Below are 14,287 nucleotides of genomic sequence, written 5' to 3'. Positions count from 1 at the left end.
ACACAAGATGCACTACTATTGCACAACATTACCAACTAAAGATATTTTGCAAATGTGCAACTAAATGTTGCGATATTAAAACTTGACAGAATAGAGATACAAGGTCAAATACTGTCTGTCCATATTCTTGATAGAATTGTCAAACACTTGCTTTCATTGCACAGTACGAGTATATAGTGCATTTGGAAAGCATTCCCACCGCTGGACTTTTTTCACATTGTTACGTTACAGTCTTATTCTAAACTGGTTGAAATGGGGTTTATCCCCCCTTCATCAATCTACAAATACCCAACAACGGCAAAGCAAAAATTGTATCACAAAAGTGAGTACACCCCTCACATTTTTGTAAATATTTGAGTATATCTTTTCATGTGACAATACTGAAGAAATGACACTTTGCTACAATGTAAAGTAGTGTGTACAGCTTGTATAACAGTGTAAATTTGCTGTCCCCTCAAAATAAATCAACACACAGCGATTAATGTCTAAACCGCTGGCAACAAAAGTGAGTACACACCTAAGTGAAAATGTCCAAATTGGGCCCAATTAGCCATTTTCCCTCCCCGGTGTCATGTGACTCGTTAGTGTTACAAGGTCTCAGGTGTGAATGGGGAGCAGGTGTGTTAAATTTGATGTCATCGCTCTCACACTCCCTCATACTGACTGGTCACTGGAAGTTCAACATGGCACTTCATGGCAAAGAACTCGCTGAGGATCTGAAAAAAAGAATTGTTGCTCTACATAAAGATGGCCTGGGCTATATGAAGATTGCTAAGACCCAGAAACTGAGCTGCAGCACGGTGGCCAAGACCATACAGCGGTTTAACTGGACAGGTTCCACTCAGAACAGGCCTGGCCATGGTCGACCAAAGAAGTTGAGTTCACGTGCTCAGCGTCATATCCAGATGTTGTCTTTGGGAAATAGACTTATGAGTGCTGCCAGCATTGGTGCAGAGGTTGAAGGGGTGGTGGGTCAGCCTGTCAGTGCTCAGACCATGCGCGGTACACTGCATCAAATCGGTCTGCATGGCTGTTGTCCCAGAAGGAAGCCTATTCTAAACATGATGCACAAGAAATCCCGCAAACAGTTTGCTGAAGACAAGCAGACTAAGGACATTGATTACTGGAACCATGTCCTGTGGTCTGATGAGACCAATATAAACTTATTTGGTTCAGATGGTGTCAAGCGTGTGTGGCGGCAACCAGGTGAGGAGTACAAAGACAAGTGTGTCTTGCCTACAGTCAAGCATGGTGGTGGGGGTGTCATGGTCTGGGGCTGCATGAGTGCTGCCGGCACTGGGAAGCTACAGTTCATTGAGGGAACCATGAATGCCAACATGTACTGTGACATACTGAAGCAGAGCATGATCCCTTCCCTTGAGGGGACAGCAAATTTACACTGTTATACAAGCTGAACACTCACTACTTTACATTGTAGCAGTGTCATTTCTTCAGTGTTGTCACATGAAAAGATATACTCAAATATTTATAAAAATGTGAGGGGTGTACTCACTTTGTAATATACTTATTATAACAGAAATATCACATTTACAAAAGTACTCACACACTTTACTCAGTACTTTGTTGAAGCACCTTTGGCAGCGATTACAGCCTCAAGTCTACTTCGGTATGACGCTACAAGCTTGGCACACCTGATTTGGGGAGTTTCTCCCATTCTTCTCTGCTGATCCTCAAGCTCTTTCAGGTTGGATGGGAGCATCACTGTACAGCTATTTTCAGGTCTCTCCAGAGATGTTCGATCGGGTTCATGTCTGGGCCACTCAAGGACATTCAAAGACATTCAAAGTCCCGAAGCCACTCCTGCTTTGTCTTGGCTGTGTGCTTAGGTTTGTTGTCCTGTTGTAATGTGAACCGATGCTGCTGCCACCACCATGCTTCAATGTAGGGATGGTGCCAGGTTACCTCCAGATGTGACTCTTGGCATTCAGGCCAAAGAGTTCAATCTTGGTTTCATCAGTCTGAGTTCTTTAGGTGTTCTTTAATCGGGCTGTCATGTGCCTTTTACTGAGGTGTGGCTTCTATCCGAATACTTATGTAACAAATACATCTGAAAAACTATTTTTTCTTTGTCATTATGGGGTATTGTGTAGATTGATGAGGAAAAACATTTAACACATTTTAGAATAAGGCTAACATAACAATGTCAAAAGGTCTGAATACTTTCTAAATGCACTGTAAATGAAAGGCAGGAATCTTGGTATAGAAACACTGGTCAAAGAGTTTAAATAGCAATGGAATGCATAATCTCTCATTCTCCTCCAAACAACTCACAACTTTAAAGGGCAGGGGAAAGAACATGACAACAGGCAAAGTCTTCAATTAAAAAAAAGAAAAAAAAAAAAAGATCATTAACAGAACATTTATGGACAGTAAAAAAGTAAACTTAGGAATGGGAGGGGGAAACTAAAATATGGATAACATGAAAGGTTGTCAAGTTAAATATGCAATATGGCATGATCAGATAGGTAGGACAGCGACAACACAGACCATGACTTCAATCACATACACACAAGTTCAGTACAAAACCACAATCAGCAGACTCAACTTGTATTCACCCTTCCACAGATAACATTTTCAAAAATAGTAGACGGGGAAATTTATTTTCTTGTACAGGGTTCCTTTAAAACCACAATTACAAGGCAAGTGGCATTTGCTTGGGGAATGAATAGTACATAAAGTTGTTCAGAGCAGAAGTTTGCCACTTAGGTCATAACCATTCAAAACAAATTGTAATACCTTACATCTTTACGCATAAGTGAAATGTACATGAAAACATTCCTGGATTGTTAAAATAGCATAAATCATTTCAAACGAGACTGGTGGTGCTGAACAGAAAGACCAGGGGCTTTCATTAGGGAAACCAATTAACCAAAACACAAGATGTTCTGTTCGCAGTTTAATCAAAAACATTTTGCAACAGAATGAGCATAATGAACACACCCCTGCTCTAGCATAAGAACATTTTCAAAATGTTTAATGTCAGGACATAATGGAGATATGCATACAGCACTGCACAGGGGAGTCCTTGGACAACCATGTCTGCTATACCCAAACGTACATATCAACATTTTTTACCAAAACATGCGCATACACACATGGAAGTACATTAGTCTATTTTATTGTTAAAATCCTGTCACCTCCCATCATGTTAATATTTTGCATTTCTAAAAGTTAGCAAATATCTACAACCGTAAATGGCATGAGAATAGACCATGTAATAAACAAAAAACAATGCAAGCAGTGTAGCACAAAAATATTCCCAAAGTAACACAGCATGCATTTCTCTTCCTGTATATATTTTAGCTTGAAATGGTTCACGTTTGTTTTCGACAATTTTTGTATATGTTTATGTAAATATTTTACTTGAGAGAAAACAGAAAATGTCAAAGAAAAGAGCATAAGAGAGGAACAATGAAAGAAAACAGATTTTGCAAGATGAGCCTGAATCAAGCGAAATGGACAAAGGGGGAAAGCAACCAAATGCAAAGCAAAAATAAATAAATAAGAGGACAGTCGAGTGTTGACAGTGAGTGTGTTGTCCACTGTTTGGTCTGGTGGTGAAGGGTTCTTTTGGGTTTACGGTATTATTTTGCCGTCATCATCTGCACAAATTCTGAAAGACAAGATTGGGACCAACATTTGGAGGCAGGCAGGCATACATTGCATTGGCAAATGGTTCTCCATTCTTCACATTCTATAAGATACCACTTGTGTCTTAGCTGACAAGTGATCGACACACGGCACAAGAGGAACCCAAAGAACAGCTGAACCCAAATATGTGGCCTAATGTGCCTCCAAAATATCAAGCACGGAAGAAATGCAATACCCAACAGGAATTGAGCCTGACCATATTCGAGACAGCGATTTAAAGCTTATTTTATTACAAATATTTGGGAGCCATCTCCACAACCACGAGTTAACGGAATCTAGACTGCAAATTGATGTGCAAGTTTTTGAAGGGGCTGTTCATTAGTATCACAAATAATTGTGGTATAATGCCATGTTTAATTTTTCATCAGAGCTCTATTCTGTTATCCATGCCTCAAGTGGTGGTTGAGAGCAAGGCTGTGTACACTTCGATATCTTGATGTGAAGATCAAATGTATTTCTGCAGCTGCGTGCCAGTCATTACATTCTTCAATGTTTTACCTTTTCATGAGCATGGCCCGACAGTTTGCTCCATCTGTGCACACACTTCATAATATGGAGCCATTTTCCAAACATTTAATTATCGCAATATAATTTGCAGTGACATTTGTCAATTGATGCCTTTTAAAACCATTAAACAGATTGTTTTAACAGACACAAAATGGACACTAGGACATATAAGTAGCAGAGCAACGTCTGTCTAACAGAAGGATTACCAACACTGATATGATTGATCAAAGGGGATGTGGTAGTCAAAAATAAAATGTTCCTTTTTACAGTAACAATTGACTCAGCCACTTCATCTTGCCCAAACAGAGGAATGAGAACAACATTGTCTAACTGCAGCACTAACACCTAAAACAACCTGCTTTATATATTGCTATGACGACAAAACAAAGCAAGCTAGAATGCATGAATGTTGAATGGATTAAATTGGGTGACAGCATTCGTTTTGTACTTTCTTGGCTTGTGAATGGACAATTAAATTGTCTGACTAATATACAACGTTGTTCAGGTTAACATAAATGTAAAACTAGATAGAGAGAAGACGGGAAAACTGACCTTCGTAGTTGACCTGTCCATCTCCATCGATATCAGCCTCCCGGATCATCTCATCCACCTCCTCGTCTGTCAGTTTCTCACCAAGGTTTGTCATAACGTGACGCAGCTCTGCAGCACTGATATAGCCGTTACCGTCCTGCAACAAGAAATCAATTCATTTTTTGGGTTCGAATTTAGTGTTAACTAACATGCAGATCTTATTACTGAGCAATTTCTGAATATTAAATGTCAAATAATTATGAATTTTGAAACTCTGGAGAGGTTTGAGACAGAGCTATTGGGAGTGATGAAACCCATTGGTTAGTATTTGCACTACTATGACTTGCCACGTTAAGATAATCGAAAAGTCTTCCATTCCTCAGTTTAGCTGACCTTGTCGAAGACTCTGAAAGCTTCTCTGATTTCCTCCTCGCTGTCAGTGTCCTTCATCTTCCTCGCCATCATGGTCAGGAACTCAGGGAAGTCAATGGTTCCATTTCCTGTGGATGACAGAAAAATGCTGTCACAGGAACAAGTGTTTTTTTTGTTTTTTTACAATGTAATAGGTCTTTCATCCCAATCAGATACTGCATCAGGACATTATCAACACCCTAATCTGAGGGGGAGAGATGGAGAGCATTTTTAAGTCTCTCACCATCAGCATCCACCTCATTTATCATGTCCTGCAGCTCGGCCTCTGTGGGGTTCTGTCCCAGCGAGCGCATCACTGTGCCCAGCTCTTTGGTGGTGATGGTGCCATCTCCATCTTTATCGAACAGCGAGAAGGCTTCTTTGAACTCTGAATGAAAAAATGTAGAAGGTCACTCTCCACATCCATAATGCTGACTAAAGCATCTAAACTCCTTGGTAATGTTTGAGCAAATACAGCCACTTTACCAGCAATTTGTTCCTCTGTCAGTTGATCTGCCTGAAAGCAATAAACAATATCATTAATGACACCTTTTGATTTTGGATTCCCCTTTTTTGCACTTCAGTCGTCTATACGTCCATCTTCAGTTGCAACATCGCATTATTAGCTAGCTAGCAAGTGATGTTCTGTCTAAAAATGAGTCCATCTTGCACCATATTTGCCCCAATGTTTGATCAGGCTGCCGCACAGTGGCCTAGAAAGCAACACATTGGATCAGGGGATATCCCACTGGAACTGAAATTAGCCAGAACAATATATAGTAACGTTGCTTCACCAAATTCGGAAGACATTGAAGAAGCTAACGTTAGTTTACAACACTTTGAGGAACCCAACTGTTAAATAGACATAATGCCAAATTCCAGATGTTACGTTCATGTCTAGAAGCAATCCAGCTTTAATAAAAATAACGTTAAAAATATATATTTTTAGCTAATTTAGCTAACCCTAACCTAATTATCCTAACCTGTTACTTTAATTTACCGAACATCCTGCATAAATGATCCTAGTTTGTTACGAAAAGTCACATTGGACGTTTATCTAGCTTACTTCAAATTATTTATAGTCATGACCAGCTCTCAGTTCCAGCTAGTTAACGTTAGCTACCTGGCTAGCCAAAATAGTTAACTATACAAAACTAGTTAACTAGCGACTGTATAGGTAAATTAACTAGCCTTGAAAACTATCGAATGTTAATGTGGAACAACGACGACAGCGACACCAAGCCAAGGTGGATAGTTTTGACAAACAGCCATACTAACTTTAGCTAACGTTATAGTAGTTCGTTTCCTCGTCGTAGCGGAACTGGCTGTCTGTGTAGGACACAACTAACAGCCTTGTTAACGACTGAATTTGACGCAGAAATAACTAGCTACCACATTCATAACACATGTAATTAACGTTACTGTATCTCGTTAGCCATCATCATAATGTTGTGAGTAACCTACAGTATGCTGTGCTTAGCTAACTAGCTAATCAATCGCAGTTAGAAAGCAACCAAGCCAACACATTATCTAGCCATGTAGTGTAGCTTGCTAGCCAGTTAGCTAGATTGCTCTAGTACTATACCTGGCTAAACGCCAATTATATTCATCCAAAATGTGTATTTAATTTTTTTAAATGTACAGCAAAGGGAACTTACCATTTTGATATGTTGATTTGATCTTACTACCTACTGTACCTAACAACGACTTGATAAATATGATAATCAAGTGTACTACAGTCCTACGCGCTCTTTGCCGCTTCAAATTGTGTATCAATCCGCTTTGGTTTAGATTTTAAACAGGACACTGCACTCCCTAGCAACTATGGTGTCCGCGCACCGAATATATATATATTTAAAAATATACATAATATAGTATATTTATTTATTTTAAAGATCGAGCGGCACAATTTTGATTTATCTGCAACGTGGACTATTCTCAATTTTATCATTCACTTAAAAGTCGCGTTTCAAAGTATCCAATCGTTGAAAACGTTTGTATTTGAAAACCAACTACATAATGCTCATTCTCTATTTCTAGGAAATGTAAATTCTGTCTTTGTTTGTATGAACTAGCCCAGGACGTTATAGAGAGAGATCAACGGCGCACATCAGCTGACCCAGTAAACCGGACTAGATTGGTTTTCAGCCACCTGCAATGCGCCAGGGAGAGTTTCCACAAATTACCACAGCATAAAAATGAATGAAAACAAAAATTTGCGTTTTAGATTAGCAGTGTGGTTAAGGTTTGAAATCACATTGCGATAAATTGTAGAAATGGGCGGGGTTTATGACTTTGTGGCGGTGGTAACTAGTGATGACCAGAAGTCTTCCCAGAGAGTGTAAAGGCTGTTCCAATCTTAAAGGGATAGTTCGGGATTTTATCAAAGAAGCCCTTTAGTCAGATGACATTTTTGCTATAGTAGGAAGGGACCTGTTTAGGGATAGAATACCTGTAGGCCCTAAACTGTGCATGTCTAGACTAGAGAACAATGAAAATGCTCTTGATAACTTGAGATGGTACATTTTAAGTCCAACTCAACACAGAACAGATTATTTTAGAGTCAATGTGACCCCAATTAAGAAAAAGAGTTTGAGAAAGATAAGAGCTATACACCTCATTGCAATTCCTGGAAGGTATTGGTATTTTAGAATCCCCATTAGCTGTTGTGAGAAGAAGCAGCTACTCTTCCTAGAGTCCACACAAATCATGACATAATAGAAAACAGACAAGAACATCTCAAGGAGAGCACTACATCAAGGTTGAATGCTAGCACCCTCAGGACTACCTGACACAAAATTAGACAGGAAGAAAAAGCCTTAATAACAAAAATAATTTTAAGATTCATTGCTGCTTTCAGCATCAAGGTCTTCTCATCCCTCTGCTGAAATTTTTGTTCAGCAGATCTGGTGTTAGTAACTAGGCTCCATTTTCATACCCCTCAGTCATCAGACTGATGCATTCTCCCCTAACCCCCTCCCCCCATTACTCATCCTTACATGACAACTACAACCATTGAGATCGGTGTAGTGATTAGATCAGACATCCATTCAAAAGCATATGCTTTTCAGTATTCTAACAGTGTGCACCATTAAAACCCAAGTAAGGGGTAGTTTGCCATGTCTAAGTGTTTGTGATAGAGGTTTAGTTTATACACAAACCACACTAGTAGTATATAGTGTAGAGTTTTGGGACCTTGTGAACGGTGTCAAGCAGCTAAATTTAGAACCATTTCATGAAGAGTGCACAACAGATAATCTTTTCCCCCCCTTTCTAATAGAAACTAGGCCAATGGCGTGTACATAATTGATTCCACCCCCCCCAGTCCCAGCTAATCAACAAGTATGCATTTCTATTATAGATTAACACTCAAATGCTTTTATATTAGTTCAGTACTCAATCACTAACTCTTGACCAACTTCTGTGGGTGCAAACAGGAGCAGTCACTGTCTGTCAAAAGCAGCGTTGGTAGATAAATGTTTAAGTAGTGTCAAAATTGTCAGGTGAGACAGAGCTCCTGCATGTACCAAGTTTAAATGTAGGCATTTAAGGGCCACCTGATACCAATAAGAGATGTTCAAGTGCAGAGGGCTAGCTTTAATGTTTAACCTCAGGTTTAGATTTCCCCACACCATTGGAAGCACACACTAGCCTAAATAAAAACAGACTAGTAAAGGTTGTATTCAGTTGTTTATTTCCCCCTCATTTTATATCATGCCAATTTAATTTAGTAGGAGTTTAAGCCCCTCCACCGTTCATGTGTTTTACACCTTCTGCTGCCAAAGCAATCAACATCAGATAAGTGATCATTCTTGAAACATGTAAGAAACATTTATAACATTTCAGTAAGAGGCCAACCATGGCCTGAAAAGACAACTTAAAAAAAAACAACAATAAAATACATTTTTAAAATGATAAATTCAAACATTGCATTTCATGGTCTGGAATGTATTTTCAGTAACAGCAAGAAAGACCGATAGTTGCAGAAGTGTTGATTGGTGCTTGCGATGTGTACAGGTGTTTGTAGGTCTGACCAACACAGTATTCTAGAATACAGGACTAATTCACAGCAGTTTATGGTCTAGGAGTTAAAGTAAAATATATTGATCAGTGCATGCTAAAATGCTATGGCCATTTGAATGACTCAGACTTTATACCCCATTAAAGTAACAGAATTCCCTAGAAAATGTAAATACAAAAAAATAAGTGACGACTACTTTATCAGTGCCCACACAGATGGTGCTGGGATCTCTCCTCTTTCTAGGCTATGTAGGGGAACTGTAGCAGGACAGCCTGGCCTGGGCCTAGCTCCAACGCAGAGAGTGCAACAGTACTGTCGGGGGCCAGGTTGACCTGGTCTGTGCTCACCTGGACCACAGCCTGAGCAGGCAGGTCAGGGTGGGACAGCTGAAGGGTCACTGCGTCGCTGCCCCAGTTGAAGGCAGCGACATAGCGCCCACTCTGGTCCCACTGGCGGAGGTAAGCAAGGGCAGAGGTTGAATTGAAGAGGGGAATGTAGTCCCCATGCTGCAGGGAACGCTCTTTTCCACGCAGTTCACTCAGAGTCTTGAAGAAGGAACGGCAGGAGAGCCTCTGTTCTTTCTCCTCCTGAGGGTGGCAGGAATAAAATATTTGAATTGCTTTGCCTTTCTAACAGTTTAATTAATATTGTCATTAGCATCCTATTTACCTTAGCAGTTCCATTTGTCTCATCTTCGAGTGGATCCCACAGCATCTTAGGGGACTTTGTATCCTGTTATAGAAAGACAATCAATACATTTGGTACCCATACAAATTTAGACAAGCTTTTATTTATTTTTTAAAGTGTGAATCTCTCCAAGGCTAAAGCTGACATTTGTTTTATGATACATTAGTTATGGAAAACCCCTGCTCACCGCATCAGCCAGGGCAATCTCATCCCCATAGTTGAACACTGGGGTTCCAGGCAGTGTGAACAGGAGCATCTGGTTGAAGTTCACCATGTCTGGGCCCACCAGTGTGGCCAGGTGACCCTCCTTCCTGTCCCCAATGTTCCAGGCCAGCTGGGTCTGGTTGTGAGAAGAGAGCAGCTGCTGGACAGTCTGCGCACGATCCATAGCGGTCATGCTCTTAGACCTGAGGGCCCCGGATAGGAGTAGGTCCACCCCAGTGGAGTTAAGCAGTTCAGAGACTCCAACAGCAGAGGTCTTCTCAGTCACTCCAATCAGAATCCTGAGCAAAAAGACCACATTAGGAAAGGAATTAATGTTATATATACACACACAAGTCTAATGTACCCATTGTAAAAGAAGCAAGATACAGTATCAGCTCTTTAAGTAGCAGTCAGTGCAGCTTACACCCCAAGTTAGCCAATAGCCATTTTGTAGAGGATGAAAATGTGACGAAACAATACAATCATTAAACCACGAGGTGGCTCCAAAGCATAACAATTTACTGAGATGCCCAGTTGAGTTCTAAGGGAGTGATGTACATAATTGTGGACATGTGCTCACCTTCTCGTTCCCTCAGTCCCATTCTGGACAATGGCTCGAATGTCAGCCCAAAGAGACGGAACTACACTGGACACACGCTCTACACCAGACAGCTGGATCCCATCCACACCTTGGTTCAGCCAGAACACCAGGGCAGACTGGGGAGGAAAGACCGTTCACACATTAGATTGATGAACTCACATTCAATTGGGACTGACTGAGTAGATTTAATGAGTTCACTGAGAAGAGACACTACAAATTACCTTGAGTCGCTCAGCAACATTTGTGACACTAACATTAGTGAACCATGGTCCACTTCCCAGATAGTAGGGAGTCAGATCCAGGATCACATTGATGCCTGTCAGAGAGGGGAGAGAGTTAATCCACCTGAACCACAGACCACTGCCAAACCAATGAGTAGTTTCAAGAGACTACAATTGAAAGGACATCAAATGAAGGGACGAAATAAAAAAGGGGCTACACTCACTCTTCTTGTGTGCAGCTGTAATGAGGCCTTTGAACTGTTCCAGATTGCCAACGTCAGAGGAGATCTCCTCAAAGTTCAGGCTCACAAGGTTGTCTAAGGGGGCAACATGGATGGGCCCAATGACCAGACCTTTAACCTTCAGCTGGCTCAGACGGTCAATCTTGTCCTCCACACCTGTTACACAGTAGAAAACTGCTTACTGAAAGTGGCCATACATCCGTTTCTTTATTGAATGTACAACATCTGGATAAAAATAAATAAACATTTATCCTTGAAATCCTTTGTTAAACAATCTGTTCATTCTCAGTGTGTAACCACCCACTGGCGTTGTAGCTGCGCTCCCACAAACAAAAACAAGTTGTTTCAGGCAGCCATCATGTAGTCCAGTTCTTGGAATATGACTAAAGGTGTCTGCATGCTTCCAAGCCAAAACAGTTTGGAAGAGTGTGTACATATTATGACGATTTGGACGTCATTAAGGGTTTTTTCGGCTGTTCGGCCACACTTTTTCCTCAAGGCCAGCCTAAGTTTGGGAGCCCAAGTCGACACCCATGATCGGGCAACTGTAGGGATTCGTCAATAAAGTCTATAGTCCAATGAGAGAACTCGTTTTAATGCACATTTTCTCCATTGAGAAATACTGCACCAATCTTGATTATATGTCAAATTGCACAACTAAGCTCTCCTCTGCAAAAATGTCCAAATTAATTACAGATTCCTTGAGATATCTTAGAGTAATTCTGACTATGTTGAGGAACTGTATACTGGCAACGGAGTCTCAAATAGAACGATTGGCACTTCTTCTAGTAGGTGAGCGTTCTTAAAGCGAGAACGCTCACCTACTACGAGTGTGCTCGGTAGTAGGCGAGCACACTCGTTAGACTTCGGCCCACCGGACTGAAGCATGCAGACACCTTAATACCCCCCAAACAAGAAACATGCCAAACCAGTCAGCTTAGGGTGTAGGAGGCAGGATTCTGCTGGTTCAGTAGGACGCTTAAAGAGCCCCCCCCCCCACAATCCCCTGGAGCGGAGTCAAGGAAGTAGTAAACGTGTTCACGTACAATAAATGACCCCAATTCTGAGAATACTATGGGCACACACTTGGAAGCTAAAGCAGACTATTTTAAAATCTCATGTCTCGTCACATTGCTCGAAGAAATAAACACTGGTCTGAACCTTCAACACACTACCTACCATACTAACATACTGGGTTTCATCACTAACCCTTTCAGGGGCTCTTACCCTTTAGATTCTGGGACTCGCTGAAAGCTTGCACATTTCCAATTTGGTACAGAGGTCCATAATTCCACCAGTTCATGGCAGGAATGTCTTTGCAGCGAGGTGCTTGAACAATGATGGCCACAGCTCCAGCCAGCATCCCCAGCCAGCCCAGCCAGAACAGAATCAGAAGGGCCCATCTTGTCCGGACCCACCTTTAGGTGATGAAGGGACCAAGATTGTTTAGTAATGCAATATTATACCCTAAATGTTTACATTGCGAACCACCATTAGCTATTTTTTAATAAGCCGGTCTATTGCATACATCTTAATAGTTCTTACCCTGGTGTTCCAGCGACTCTGAGGAGTTCCTCTTTGGATAAACCGGTAAATTTAGTCTCGGTCTCCTCGGGCATTTTCACGTTAACGCTGCCGTTCTTCTCCGTGCAAGTGGGAGAACCAGAATCCCCGTTCGCTGCCCCGCCCGTCATCGGCTGCTTCTCCTGGTCCATATCATTGAGCTCCACATCCTTCATGTCTACCTCGGTGTCCTTACTCATTGTGACGTTGGTTCAATTGAGATTTTCTTTATAAAAAGAAAGGAGTGTTGCTGAGTAAGTAGTGTCTGTGGCCGCGCTCGACAATGCCAACGACTTTAAATGTAAATTGAGACTGACTGCTCTACAAATCACCTTTCATCCTAAATAACTACAACATTTTGTTTGTCAGTCAGTCATAATTTACTCATGAAACATGTGTTTGACGCTCTCGAACACAGCTGTCACGCACATGCGCAAACGATGGTCTAATACAATTGCAATTTGACGAAGAATTGCATCACCCTTCAATTTTAAACAAGGACCAAGCGGGCAAATATGTAAATTACGATGTTATATATGACAGAAATGGGCTAATATATCTGGACTCTGAGCCAGGCGGGCGAAAGGAGTTACATTCACATCGCTTAGATTGAACATATGAGGGTTAAATGTTAAAGCAATTGCCACCTACCTAAACAATTTCATTAGATAACGAATGTAAGTAACGTCTTCATTCAATGGTTCGTTGGTTTGATTTTTACAGTAGACAACATTGTATACATTGTAGCCTATGGCAGGTTTGTAGGCCTAATCTCGTGTGCGTTAACAGGATTGGTCCAGTTTTATTCTAGTGAAGGCACCAGACTAAGGGCTAAGGCACACCACAAACTGAAAACAGAAAAGGTACTATACCATAAACTATTTTCTAAATTGTCACCAGATTAGTTAAATGTAACGACACTTTCAGTGATTTTAGTGGGGTACAAACGGTTGAAGTTCAGTCACTGAACAATCCAATGATTACATATAGTATCTGTGTAGGATATGGCTAATGAAAACACCCGCAATTTGAGATATTCACCTGCATGAACCGAATAAGCAATCCATTCTTACCTGGTGAAGATAACTGGTCGCGTAAATAGTTTTCAATTCGCCTTCAGGTTAACCTTAATGCTGAGAAAAATGGTTTATCCACGGCCGCAGTAATGCGCTATTTATATAGCACTGTAGGCGTCAGTAGCCTCCCAACCGCCCAATTTTAAGGAAGGGCCAACATCGCAATTTGCAGATTGATCAATTATGATGAGTTTGATCACGTTAACACAACTTCGTTAACTTTGCAAGTGTGCTCTAAATGAGAGTTAAAGTCGACTTGCATTTCATGGTTTGGGAATTCAAATGTTTGCGTTTGATAAAGAAAGTCCACCTTAAGGGTCCGCAACAATCTCCTGTGTTCATAACCCCTCTTTGTGTTTTTGGACTCCAGACTCCTTGGTCGTGTTTGTGTTATTCTCAAGATAATTCAGGGAATATTTCTTCATATTAATTTGCATCCACCAATCAATGCAATGACTAGAATAATTTTAAAACAATCTTGATTACAACATCTATTTTTAAGACAAAGAAGAGATGAAGAAAACACCACTTGAATTAATTATGGACCAATG

At 40.9% G+C, this 14,287-nt stretch overlaps 2 protein-coding genes across 2 annotated transcripts; both read right to left on the bottom strand.

The window, feature by feature from the left end:
• Positions 1-2,561: 2,561 nt before the first annotated feature.
• Positions 2,562-7,160, bottom strand: LOC115101315 (calmodulin-1). The gene is made up of 6 exons (XM_029620702.2): positions 6,780-7,160; positions 5,608-5,638; positions 5,366-5,509; positions 5,104-5,210; positions 4,732-4,867; positions 2,562-3,634 (listed from the first exon to the last, which is right to left on the bottom strand). The coding sequence occupies exons 1-6, from the start codon at positions 6,780-6,782 to the stop codon at positions 3,606-3,608; spliced, it is 450 nt and encodes a 149-aa protein (XP_029476562.1). The 5' UTR covers positions 6,783-7,160; the 3' UTR covers positions 2,562-3,605.
• Positions 7,161-8,798: 1,638 nt separating this feature from the next.
• Positions 8,799-13,864, bottom strand: LOC115101314 (amino acid transporter heavy chain SLC3A2). The gene is made up of 9 exons (XM_029620700.2): positions 13,734-13,864; positions 12,643-12,886; positions 12,325-12,515; positions 11,080-11,253; positions 10,856-10,950; positions 10,614-10,750; positions 10,017-10,332; positions 9,812-9,874; positions 8,799-9,729 (listed from the first exon to the last, which is right to left on the bottom strand). The coding sequence occupies exons 2-9, from the start codon at positions 12,858-12,860 to the stop codon at positions 9,382-9,384; spliced, it is 1,542 nt and encodes a 513-aa protein (XP_029476560.1). The 5' UTR covers positions 12,861-12,886; positions 13,734-13,864; the 3' UTR covers positions 8,799-9,381.
• Between the last annotated feature and the right edge of the window lie 423 nt (positions 13,865-14,287).

The sequence above is a fragment of the Oncorhynchus nerka genome, linkage group LG19 (assembly GCF_034236695.1).
Source record: "Oncorhynchus nerka isolate Pitt River linkage group LG19, Oner_Uvic_2.0, whole genome shotgun sequence".
Classification (NCBI taxonomy): domain Eukaryota; kingdom Metazoa; phylum Chordata; class Actinopteri; order Salmoniformes; family Salmonidae; genus Oncorhynchus; species Oncorhynchus nerka.
Note: the sequence above shows the minus strand (reverse complement) of the source record. Positions and strands in the feature narration are given on the sequence as shown.

Coding starts and splice junctions, on each gene's coding strand:
- LOC115101315 (XM_029620702.2), bottom strand. Junction 5,510..5,607: donor GACAGAGGAACAAATTGCTG/GTAAAGTGGCTG, acceptor TTTTTCATTCAG/AGTTCAAAGAAGCCTTCTCG. Junction 3,635..4,731: donor TGGACAGGTCAACTACGAAG/GTCAGTTTTCCC, acceptor CTTGTCTTTCAG/AATTTGTGCAGATGATGACG.
- LOC115101314 (XM_029620700.2), bottom strand. CDS start 12,860: ATGAGTAAGGACACCGAGGTAGACATGAAGGATGTGGAGCTCAATGAT. Junction 10,951..11,079: donor TACAGCTGCACACAAGAAGA/GTGAGTGTAGCC, acceptor CCTCTCTGACAG/GCATCAATGTGATCCTGGAT. Junction 9,875..10,016: donor AGATTGCCCTGGCTGATGCG/GTGAGCAGGGGT, acceptor TTTCTATAACAG/GATACAAAGTCCCCTAAGAT.